The sequence below is a fragment of the Antrostomus carolinensis genome, unplaced genomic scaffold (assembly GCF_000700745.2).
Source record: "Antrostomus carolinensis isolate BGI_N321 unplaced genomic scaffold, ASM70074v2 scaffold6145, whole genome shotgun sequence".
NCBI lineage: Eukaryota > Metazoa > Chordata > Aves > Caprimulgiformes > Caprimulgidae > Antrostomus > Antrostomus carolinensis.
In genome coordinates, this window is record NW_010314143.1 from 37,302 (window position 1) to 49,507 (window position 12,206).

The following is a 12,206-nucleotide window of genomic DNA, read 5'->3' on the forward strand; positions in this document are numbered from 1 at the left end:
TCGTTCTAACTGGTCCATGTCTTTCTTGTGTTGGTGGCCCCAGCACTGGAGGCAGCACTGCAGGTGGGGTCTCAGGAGAGCGGAGCAGAGGGGCAGAATCCCCTCCCTCCACCTGCTGCCCACGCTGCTCTGGGTGCAGCCCAGGACACTCTTATTGGCCTCTGGGCTGTGAGCGCATGTTACCGGCTCATGTTGAGTGTCTTATCCACCACCACTCCCAGGTCCTTCTCCTCAGGGCTGCTCTCCATCCATTCTCCACCCAGCCTGGATTTGTGCTTGGGATTACCCCCACCTAGGTGTAGGACCTTGCACTTGGCCTTGTTGAACTCCATGAGGTTTGCACAGGCCCCACCTCTCAAGCCTGTCCAGGCCTCTCTGGATGCCGTCCCTTCCCTCAGGCGTGTCAACTGCACCACACAGCTTGGTGTTGTCAGCAGAGCTGCTGAGGGTGCCCTCGATCCCACTCTCCATGTCACTGACAAAGCTGTTAAACAGTGCTGGTCCCAATCTGACCTCTGAGGGACACCACTCGTCACTGGTCTACACTTGGACATTGAGTCATTGACCACAACTCTTTAAGTGCAACCATCCAGACAATTCCTTATCCACCAAGTGATCCACCCATCCAGTCCATGTCTCTTCAGCTTGGACACAAGGATGTCTTGCAGGACAGTGTCAAATGCCTTGCACATGTCCAGGTAAATGAGGTCATTTGCTCTTCTCTTGTCCACCAACACTGTAACCCCATCATAGAAGGCCACCAGATTGGTCAGGCACGATTTGCCCTTGGTGAAGCCATGTTGACTGTCACCAATCACCTCCTCACTTCCCATGTGCCTTAGCACACTTTCCAGGAGGATCTGCTCCATGACCTTGCCAGGCACTGAGATGAGACTGACCAGCCTGTAGTTCCCCGGATCTTCCTTGTTTCCCTGTTTAAAAATGGGGGTTGTGTTTCCCCTTTTCCAGTCCATGGGAGCTTCACCAGACTGCCACAACTTCTGAAATATGAGGGATAGTGGTTTGGCAACTTCCTCTGCCAGTTCTCTCAGGACCCACAGATGCACCTCATCAGGTCCCATGGACCTGTGCACCTTCAGGTTCTCAGATGGTCTTGAACCTTATTTTTTACAGTGGACAGCTCTTCATTCTCCCAGTCCCTGCCTCTGCTTTCTGCTACTTGGAGGATGTGGCTCAAGCACTTGGTGAGAGACAAAAAAGTCATTGAATACCTCAGCCTTCTCCATGTCCCAGGTGACCAGGTCTCCTGTTTCCTTCTGGTGAGGGTCCACAATTTCCCTAGTCTTCCTTTTATCCCCTACACACCTATAAAAATTTTGTCTGCTGCCTATAAAATGGCAGCAGCATTTCAGAGCTCCTAGCTACACACAGCACAAAAGCCAGGGGTAAATTCACACAACACTCTGACCCAGCACTGGTTCACTGCAACTGGAGCTCTGGCAAGTGCCATCCATCTGGAGGAAGGATCCTGCTCACAATTCAGGAGGGACAGGCCTGACCTGATGGAGACCTGCAAGGCCACGTGGCCACAGCCCCTCGCGAGGTGCAGCAGTGACAGATCAGGGTTTTTCTCAGAGTCTCGAAGTTGCTTTGGCTCTACCTGCTTGGCAAGGCACTGAATGATGCTGAGTGGGGAGATGTATTTCTTTCTTTAACTTCATATATGATCAGCATCTCAGAAAGAGTTCTGCATCTTCTCAGGAATCACACTCCTCATTCCTGAGATCCCGAACTTCATCTGGAGTCAAAGACATCCTCAGGAAATGACTCATGAGCCAGTTTTATACAAGTTTGCAGCCTTAGGGCAAGCAGGAGGCTTGCCTCTCATCAGTTTTTATGCAAGCAAGCTGAAAATGAAAACAAGTTTGTTCCAGGAAAGCAAAAGGAGTAAATTCTTGATCACAGAATTTGGAAACAAGAGAACAACATAAAAATGAAAGAACACAATTTGTAACTTAGCAGATCACAACATTTTGGCTCCAGCTGTCCCTGTAGGGAAGTTCTCTCATCTTCACACATCTGGACCAATTCAATAGACATCTTGCCACAAAAGTGTAGCCTTTGGACTGGCTGAGGCTGTAGGGTCCCAAGTGCTCTGTTTATGTTTGCAAGTTATCAGACTGTAAACCTTCACAGCAGAGCCTGTTCTTCATGACTGCCCCCTCCTTGTGGGAGAGTTTTATTGGGACACCCTACCTTGTTCCTTGTTCCTCTTCCCCAGTTTATTTTACTGACATTAATTGCATTGCTTTCAGAGTTTGGAGAGAGAGTATGTGGGCCAATGTTTGTGAATGTTTACATCTCTCTTGCCTTTGAAAGCGTTGGCCTTCTGTCCCCGCAGAGCTAGAGGTTGTTCTTGCTGGTTTCCCTCTCTTTGCCAACCCTTGGTAGTTCATCAGGTTGGCGTTATGAATGTGACACACCAGAACAGAGATGATACAGTTAACACCACATTTCTGGCTTCCTCCTCCTCACACCAGGTTGCAGATTTTCTGCAGATATCTTGCACAGGGGCTGTAAGAGCCACCACAGTGGCATGAGGCTCATGGCCGTGATGTTACACCAGTCTGACCCAGCACACCCAGGCAGGGCAGCCTTGCCAAGCTTGAGCCTGGCATCAACCTGACATCATCCTGTTTCTTTTGTTCAGAGCTTCTGCTCAGGACACAGATTTGTCTTTCTTCTCAAGCAGAAATAGATGAAACTTCCCTGAGCAGAGCTAAAGTCCTTTGATGCTACCACTACCTTCATCTTGGTATATCCACAACATAGCATCAGTGGCTGAGGCTGCTCTGCTTGTAGATACTGGGTTGCATCTGGTTACCCTTGCTCTGGGGCTGTGCTCTCCCTCCACCACTGTCTAGCTAAGCCACCGTCCAGTCAAGCCCAGTGGATTGACACAGGAAGCAGGGAAGAGTGACTGATGCTATAGCTCTTTCTCCATACTGGGTAACAGTCTCTAGAGCCAAGCACAAAACTTTTGCCTGCTTTTCCATTCCTCCTCCTCCTCACCATGAAAAACTGGTGGAGAGGGGTTGGCAAAAAATAAATAATTGAAATTTTTTAACAGCAACTTGTTGGCAGAAAGATGGAAACTGAGTTTGGAAAGTCGGTGGAGAGGCCACATACAAAACTTTAGCCCGGGGCAAATTTCCCTTGAACAACCACAAATCCAGCCTTTGCTGGTGGGGGAGAGAGCTGATTTGAAGCATTACTCCTTACCCATCCCATTTCAATTTTAATAAATTCACATTAAGCTGTGCCAGAATAGGCTTTCCTCTGACTACCAAGTCACCCTACCCTTGATGCTCACACGACATGGGGCCATGGAGCAGTGGGCACAGGAGTTTGCTGGGAATTGCTTTCAAGTGACAGCACTTGAAAGAATGGTGATCAGAATAATGTCCTGTACTAAATCCCTGCCAGTGCCACAACCCCTTCTCTATCCCTGGGGAGAAGCCAGGAATGGCTGAATGGAGAGCAGGCGATGGGCAGTTGGGTTTGCCAGGAAGGAGGTAAGGCAGCTGGCTGGCTGTTCTGCTAGTGAAAACCTTCCCAGGCTCTGCAAGCACATCTGCAGCCTTTGTGAGATCCCCCATCCACAACATGAGGATGGGAGCTCTGGCACAAATACCTTGCTGCTTTGCCCACAGAAAAGCAAAGTTGTGCATGGCAGAAGCTGGCACAGATTAATTTCACAGCTGACTTGGGGCAGGGGAGGAAAACCCCACCCCAGCTGTAGAAGCAGCTCCATCAGTCCGCAGATTGTGCTGGAGGGAATTGGGCTGGGGCTGGATGAGTAGGTAAACCACCAAACAATCCTTGCCTTGCACAAAGACACTCAGAGCAAGCATCAGGTGTGTGCAGAGTGGAGATCCCCCCTCGCCTGGGGTTACTGCTCTCTGCAGCTGTGGAAAATGGAAGTCCGGTCATCCCTTTCCCCAGCAATATCTACTTTCCAAGGGAGGGCTCAGGGGCACTTGCTTTTGAACTCCTAACATTACTGTACTACTCCTTTCCCTGCAGAGAACTGTCACACAACCAAATTGAAGATCTGCCCAGTTTCCATCAATGTCAGCGGCTGGAGGAGCTGTGAGTAGAGACGCCTTCACTTGCACCACACTCTGGGGGAAAAGAGCTGCTTTGGGGACAGAGGCAGTTCCTGTAGACAAAACTCAGCCTTCAACAAGCACTGGGAAGCTGAGTGTTATAACTTACTGTTTGGACTGCAAACAGACTAGAGCTGATACTCTTTGCCCTTGTGTAAATGTAGAATAAAAACACACCCCCTGCGCATAGAAGCTTAATTCACCCAGGTCTTTCCAGAGGTCCCAGCCACAACAAACAGAAGTACAATGTGACAGCACTGAATTTCACTTCAATAAATCAAGTCTCAGTATGAGGTAATCAAGAATGAGGTTCATCTACATCATAAATGTCTTCTGCTTCAAGATCTGGCCCTATACTTCAAATCTAATAGGCTAATCAAGAATGAGGTTCATCTATATCATAAATGTCTTCTGCTTCAAGGAGGGGTCCCATGCCATGGACACAAAGCAGCTCTTATCCACACTGCTCAGGGCCCCTGAACATTCTGTTCAAAGTGTCTGAAGATCTGGCCCTATACTTCAAATCTAATAGAAGTTATTGGCCTTTTTGGAAAAAAAAAAAAAAAATAGACTCCATGATTTTTTTTAGAATTTTGCAACCTGGAAGAATATATGTGTGGTAGCAGCATCCCACAAAAACACACTGGTGAGTTTGTCCCTGCTCTCTGCAGCACCCCAACCTGGATGGCCAGAGCAGTTCATCCAGCCTTAGCAAACTGGACTTTAGGACACTGTGTGAAATCACATGAAAATGAGAGTTATAGAGCCCTTGCTGCCTTTTCGGGAACTCTAAGGACAGAGTTAGAGCTGGATGTATTCTCATCTAAAGTACCCCCAGGAAAATGCTTTAAAAAATAAATAGAAAAGACATCAAAAAAAGGTCAGAAAGACATCAGAATTCCAAACCTCTAGTTTCACACACTGTGCCTAAATTTCTTCTTACAATATTTATAATAAGCCAAATTTAGACTTAACATTAATATAAAAGCACAGTAAATCCCTCTTTCAGACTTCTGAAGTCAGATAGACTTTGTCTGAAATTGACATTTTCTCACAAAATGAGTATTTGGTCCCTTAAGCCCGAAGTTATCATCCTATAGGTCCCACTCCTGCCAGGCATCAGCATTTCTGCTGGGAAATATGTAGGAAACAAGTCTGGTGGTGCATGGTGGTACAGCCTGGCATGCAAACAGCTTAGGTGTGCCAATCACTCTGCTGTATGTGCCAACACGCAGGTTTTTACCTGCAGCAGCACACAGGTGGTCCCTTGCAGCTAAAAATCCTTGAATTATTTTTCACTATCTTGCTCCAATACTTTTTCTACCCAAGCTCCACATCTCCCACTCAGTGAGACCCCCAGATTTGTGCTTCCCATGACCCTCACTTGAAATATGAGCTAGAAGTAGGAGTAATGCCTTCTTGGCTACAGAGGGCACTGGGAAACCAGCAGCAGAGCAGATAAAAGAGCCTCGAGCTCCTGTCTCTGAAACATGAATATGTGGCCAAATACCAGCTGAGACATTACAGCCATCATGTGCAGGTCCTTGTGTGAGATGAGTTAAGATCATTTCTGAGTCTAAAGGCAGGTTAGCTACCCAACAAACGCCCCAGGGAGTTGTTGTAGGTAGAGCACTAGGCAGTGGCTGTCTCCCCTTGCAGAAGGTCACACACAGAGATCACTTCTGCAGGTCTGGGAATTCATGACAGGCATTTTACAGGAATTTTTTAAAATGTTCACCATTATTCCACATTAGGGAAAAGAAAACTGAAAATCTGTGAATGTTTCCCACAAAGTGGATGGCTGGATCAGTTCTAGATGTCTCTCAAAGGGGATTGGGAGTGTATAGGTCAGTCAGCAAACACCGTGTCAGCTCCCTCCCCTACCCTGGAGAGTACAGGAGGCTGCTGGAAGGGAGTGTGCAGGGGATGAGGCACTTTATGAAAATATACAGGCAGGATGTGGGTGTTGGGTTCAGCAAGACATCAGGATACTTCTTCATGAAAAGTTGAGATGCCTTCAGCCCTCAAAGCCCTTCAGCATCATCAAGGCAAAGGGCAGCACCATACAGTCCTTCCTGAAGAGTCACACAGAGCTGTTTGCTGACTTACCAGATCCAAGCTCTCCTCTTTTGCTCTAGACAAAGTGTAAGGAGCAGTGTGGGAAATCACAGTGGCTTTGGAGATAACGGGACATCTTTAACAATCAAACATCAATGGCACTTTACTATGCCATGATGGTATAAAAGGAGAGGTTGGCTGAGCCCTGGAGCTGCCCATAGGAGACAATGGCTTTGAGCTGTCTTGTTGTTCATCCTGTTTACTTTGAAATAAGAGTAGATCTCCCAAGCTTGAATGACAGCTTCCACTGTGACACTTTATGTCTGCTGCCATGGGACAAAGATCCCTACAAAATTTGAATATTGCCCTCATCTATTTTCTCAAACCAGTTTCTGTTTTTTCAGTGGTCTCCAGCACAACAGGATCCATGAAATCAGAGCAGACACCTTTGTGCAGCTGGTGGCCCTGCGCTCCATGTGAGTCTTGTCTGGCAGGAAGAATGACTGGGCTCTTTGACAGGGAACCGTGAGCACCCAGCCAGGCTGATGTGGAGTTTCCCAACCCCACTTGCTCTGCCTCTGCTGGGAAGCTTGATTGTCCAGTACCTCTTCCACTTCCTCTCACAAAAGAACAGGGCACAAACCTTCTCCCTGGCTTTCCTTCTGCATGTAGACACTCCCCGTAAATAAACTTACCTGCCAGGTGTGCAGACACTCCACACCGCATGCTCTAGTCACACACTGCAACTCATACATCGCACAGCACTCATTACAGACACCTACCTCCTAAATGCCCGTGCAGATATGGACTCATGGCAGGGGTTTGCCGTGGTGTGCATGAGTTCTAGCACATTTTTCCTTATACATGCTAGTCCTGGGCCATGCGATCCTGAAACCTCCATGCAGAACACCCCTTTTAATTTGGAACTGTCTCCCCACAACTTAAAAGCATATGTTAGATGTATTAAGTGCACACAAGCATGCACATGTAAGCTGTGGCATTTGCCTTTGGGTCTGTGCTGGGTCCCTGTGGGAAGGATTCAACTCATCCAACGTTAGCCTTTTGCAATGACACACACACATCTGGGCAGGCACCCCAGCTCCCTTCAGAGCTGAAGAGATGTAGATATATGTAGAAGATTTCTTCTGTAGTCAGCTGTAGGAGGAGAAATGCTTCTTGATGTGTAGGTTCCCTCTGCTGATGACAGAGGGAGATGACCCCTCTAGCTCAGATGAACGTAGAGCTTATTGAGGAGCCTTAATGAATCCTCCCCAAAACCAAGCCAGCTGTACATGACTGGAGACATTCTAAGATGATCTTGGTTCACCTGCCACACATCTACTCACCCTATTTGCCCTTGCCTGGGCATCCAGTAGTGTGATCACATCAGAGATGCTCTGGCACTAAGGCATAATCTGTCTAATGCTTTGAGGTTTAGCATGTTAGCATTGAAGTTCCAAATTTACAGAAATGAATCCAAAAAGGAACCTTTCCCATTGGTCTTAGTAGAGGAGCTCCTGCGAGGCAAACTTCTGTGTCCTCTGGTAGAAACCACCCATATGTACACCCAAACGTATTTGCCTCCAGGGAGTTGCAATGAGACAGAACTTGTTGCTGACCAAGAGGCTACTGATCCTACGTTGAACCCCTTGACCAGACCAGTGTCAGAAGCTTCACTGCCCTCCTCTGCCGCCCTCTTACTGGTATGTCTTTGCCTTGCAGAGACCTGAGCTGGAATTACATCCAGTTTATTCACCCTGAAGCCTTTGTGACCCTGCACTCGCTCACCAAGCTGTAAGTTGCAGTACTATTTCTTTCATAGTGGGCCATGGGCAGTAGTTATCTGAGGACCTCAGACTGACTACCCAAGCTACCAGGACACCTGGCATTTAGATATCAGAAGTGCGGAGGTGCATGTCTCGGCACTGATGTGGGCAGACCAAATCCCAAGGTTTCCCATCAATATTAGAGGGGTGATGAAAGTGCAAAAGGGGCCATCTTCAGGATGCTCTCACCCTGAACACTTAAACTTGCACTTTCTGACGCTTTCATACCTGCCTTAGATGCCTTTATGAAAGATCAGCATGATAGACTGTTTCAGCATGGGTCTTTGCAGACCATCTTTGCTGGAGGGGTCCTCAGTCCTCAGACACCTCACTAAGACTCTTGGGTATTTGATGGGCTGGGAGCTGTAGTCATACCTGACCTATTATGGGGGAAGTGGTGGGGGGAAGTGGTGGGGGAAGAGAACATGGGGCACGTATGTGCACAGGGAGGTAGATACCACCCAGAGCTTTCAGCATGAGCATTAACCTCTGCCCCCCATTTTCCCCAAGGATTGCAGTATCAAACCATTTATCTCCAGAGAATCCTGGTCCCCGTGCAGCACCCAATCCAATTTCAGCATCACATTTGAAGGAACAATCAAGGCAGACAGCATGGGTCTCCAAGCCTCTGCTTGGCTGAGATAACACTAGCAACAAAACCCTGACCACAGTCTCCCTCTGTGCTTTCCCTTCATCAGGGACTTGACTGACAACCAGCTGGTCACACTGCCACTGGATGGTTTGGGTGGTCTGACCCATCTGAAGCTCCAAGGCAACCCATCTCTCTCTGAGCCCTTCAACAAGGAGAGCTTCCCCAAAATGAGGTACTGGTGGTGTTGGCTGTTTCACTTCTAGTGCTCAGCAGAGCTTGTATTTGCTTACAGCAATCAGCCTCCTGATTTCCTTGTTTATCTCATGCTTCCTCCATCCTTTCAGGCCAATAGGTTGAGGAAGTTTCATCTGCTGCTAACACGCCTCATCTTTTAAAGTCTTCCACGGGAGAGTGGTGATGAGCTCCCAGGCCTGCCACCCCACCCCAAACACATACACAAGTGGAAAGCATGGAGTGGGCCCAGCTCAGGGCTCCTCTCAATGGAAAACATTTCCAGAAGCCAGTTCTAGCTAATGACATCCAGCTTTCCTTCAGTAAACTCTGTTTGTGTGGCCATGTCTTGTCTGCTATGGATTAATGAGGAGCCTGAAGGGGTCAAACTGAACAAGACGAGGCTGCAAAAGGCTCGGAGCACAGTGCTGCACTGCAGGCTCTGGCTCTCCTGACCCTCCCTTAGTGGTGGGTCTCCAGTGTGGCAGGCCCTCTGTCCAGATGACTCAAATTTCCCTGAGGTGAAGCTGTCTTTTGCTTGAGTCTCCCAGGTAGTTCCCTTGGAGCCAAGGATGCATGAGCTGGTGCTCTCACTCATCCAGTATGGGTTCCCAAGGCTGGAGCTTCTCAAATTTAGACACCCACTGCTGGGGCCACTGCACCAACATTGGGCTTAATAGCTCAGGTCGAATGAAAAGTGTGGAGCTCTCACCTCAGTCTGCCTTAGCAGTGGTGCCTTCAGGGTTTTCTCTTCTGACTTTTTTGACTTATCATAGCTAGAATATGCTGCATGACTGGTTTCCAAATGGCAGGGGGCCCCAGAAGATTCTGGAGGGCTTTCCACATCCAAGATGGCAGTCCCTTGCACAGAGCAGGTCAAGTTCAGCACTTCCAGGGGCATTCCTCCTCTAAACTATTTTCATTGACATCTGTGGAGCTGGTTTCTATTTGTATCAAAGAGACAGAATCTGCAGGAGGGCTTCACTGAACTACACCAGGCAATGGACCCATTAGCATTTCCTAAATTTTGGGGTACTGCCATTAAGCAGTCTTATTCTTGGGGTATATGTCTGGAGGAATCATCTGAGAACAGTTCTTTAGCCATCCTGGGAGGATCTGTACCTCCCTACCACCTTTCAATAACAGGATTTAATTTGGAGGTTGTAACAGGAAGCAAACGTGTATACAGAGTTTCCATAGCCTCCCGGGGTTCAGCTAGAAATGTTTGGGAACTTAAAACAAAAGCATATTTTTAGAATATAGAGTTTCACCATATTTACTGATCTTGTCAGAAGACCTTAATTGTCTGGAAAACCTGAAGTTCCTTTGCCTTCATCAGCAGTCCTTCTGGCTTCCAGCAAAGAAGCAGAAGTTTACTGTCTTTGAAGAAAATGCAGCTGCTGACTGATAGCTTGGTATTTCATCCAGATGATGTTCAGCTGCCGTTTAATTAACCTTGTAATACATGCTATAATTAACAACTAACAATTGTACTTTCAGGTAGAAATCAGAATTCTCAGGTCAAATCAGGTAGAAATCAGAATTATCGTAACAAGTTATGTTAGACTTGAGAGACCTGAGATTTCCCTGCCTGAGCTGGCAGGGGTGGGCCACATTTGTGGAACTGGAGTTTGGAGGTGACTCTCTGACCTTCAGAAACAAGCAAGGGAGACCTTGCACTTGCTCAAGCTCTTGGGAATCTTCTCACCTCAAACAAAAGAAAGGAGGTCTAGCAAAAAATGGCCTTGGGGTAAAAAATGAAGACTCCACATGTACATGGCATATTGCCAGAGGGCATGGGAAAGAGAAGCTAATTCAGTCTAGGGAGAACTGCAGAAAGGTTTTTAGGAATTATCCAGGAATTTTAGTGCAGATTCCAAACCTGGTGTTTGACAACATCCTATTGAAAGACAGTGTCTTAAGAGCCAAAAGTGGGGCAGTGCAGAGACACCATGGGGTGACTTAGGTCCACAGTACATGGAGTCCTTCACCAGAACAAATTTCTGCTCCAATGTTACCATCACCTGATAGACCAGCTTTTGTCACAGGAGGAAATTAAGCAAAAAGTGCAAAACAATGGTGAGTCAGGTGACAGAGGTGACACACCTGAAAGTTCTGCTTTTCCCCTTTGTAGAGTCCTCGAGGTACCTTATGCCTACCAGTGCTGTGCCTACGGAAGCTGCAGCAGCTTCTTCAAGATGTCCAACCAATGGGAGTCAGAAGACATGAGCCCTGAGGAGGATGATCCCAAGAGGACCATGGAATTATTTCCAGGTCATGCTGATAATCACTGTAAGTAAACAGGGCCATGCTGTGAGCTAGGATGCACAGGAGTGGTCCCACTGCCAGCCATGGAGTTATACCTGCCTCAGGGAAGGCAGACTGATCCATCTCCAGCTCTGGTGGCCAGTTACTGTGAATGGACTTCAGTTAGTGTCACTGCACTGGAGAAAGAGCTGATCTGACGTATCCAAACCTTCACAATCTAACAGAAAGATCTGACAGTCCTCAACAGCAGGGACACGTTTGTTAATTTGGCCTTGCTGACCATAGAGGGAGGCTACTCAAGCCACTGAAAGGTGACTGAGGTTACATGGAACAGCTTCTGGGCTTGGTCACTAGACTTCTGGGCAGTATGGAGCCTTTGGCAGGACATTAGTCTTTGTTGCTAGATCATACAGAGGGTGGACCCTAGGACTAATCTGAATAAGAGAATGAAATCAAAGAACTGGAATGTGCAGCTCGCTGGAGGTAAAGAGACCTGTGTCTGTGCTACTTTTGTGCACATACCCTGATGCTACAGCAAAGGTCAGGGTTAGCTATGAACAAAAGGACATGTTTGGGGAATAGGACGAGCTCAGCACAGAGGCTGGCCTATGCAGGGCAGAAGCAGCTCCACAGTTAAAGATGAGAAGTGCTTTCTGTTCAAGAGTCAATTTATTCTGTGCTCCAAAATGCACTCCTGCACAGACCTCTATGAAATCTGTTGCACAAGGTCAGCAGGGGAGGGTGCAAAGCACACCTCTTGCACCCACAGACCACAGCACAACAGCAGCTCCAGGTGGAAAGCTGGTGTGATCCCTTTGCAAGGGAATCTCAGAATAATGTGAAGGAAGCTTAACAGGATTGAGAGGTGGGCCTGTGCAAACCTCATGAAGTTCACCAAGCCAAGTGCAAGGTCCTGCAACTGGATAAGGGCAACCCCAAGCAAAAATACAGGCTGGGCAGAGAATGTATCAAGAGCAGCCCTGAAGAGAAGGACTTGGATTGATGGTGGATGAGAAGTTCATCATGAGCCGGCAACGTGGCCAGACACTGGAACAGGTTGCCCAAGGAGAGAATGTATCAAGAGCAGCCCTGAAGAGAAGG

At 47.8% G+C, this 12,206-nt stretch overlaps 1 protein-coding gene across 1 annotated transcript in view; it reads left to right on the forward strand.

Moving 5' to 3' along the window:
* Positions 1-11,129, forward strand: part of LOC104524595 (leucine-rich repeat-containing G-protein coupled receptor 6-like) — a gene marked incomplete at its 3' end in the record, with an annotated part of 42,796 nt that extends 31,667 nt beyond the window's left edge. Inside the window, exons 9-13 of the mRNA XM_010167527.2 lie at positions 4,048-4,113; positions 6,593-6,664; positions 7,911-7,982; positions 8,713-8,838; positions 10,972-11,129. Of these exons, the coding sequence (XP_010165829.2) occupies positions 4,048-4,113; positions 6,593-6,664; positions 7,911-7,982; positions 8,713-8,838; positions 10,972-11,129 (494 nt within the window). The remainder of the gene's footprint in view (positions 1-4,047; positions 4,114-6,592; positions 6,665-7,910; positions 7,983-8,712; positions 8,839-10,971) is intronic.
* Positions 11,130-12,206: the final 1,077 nt, after the last annotated feature.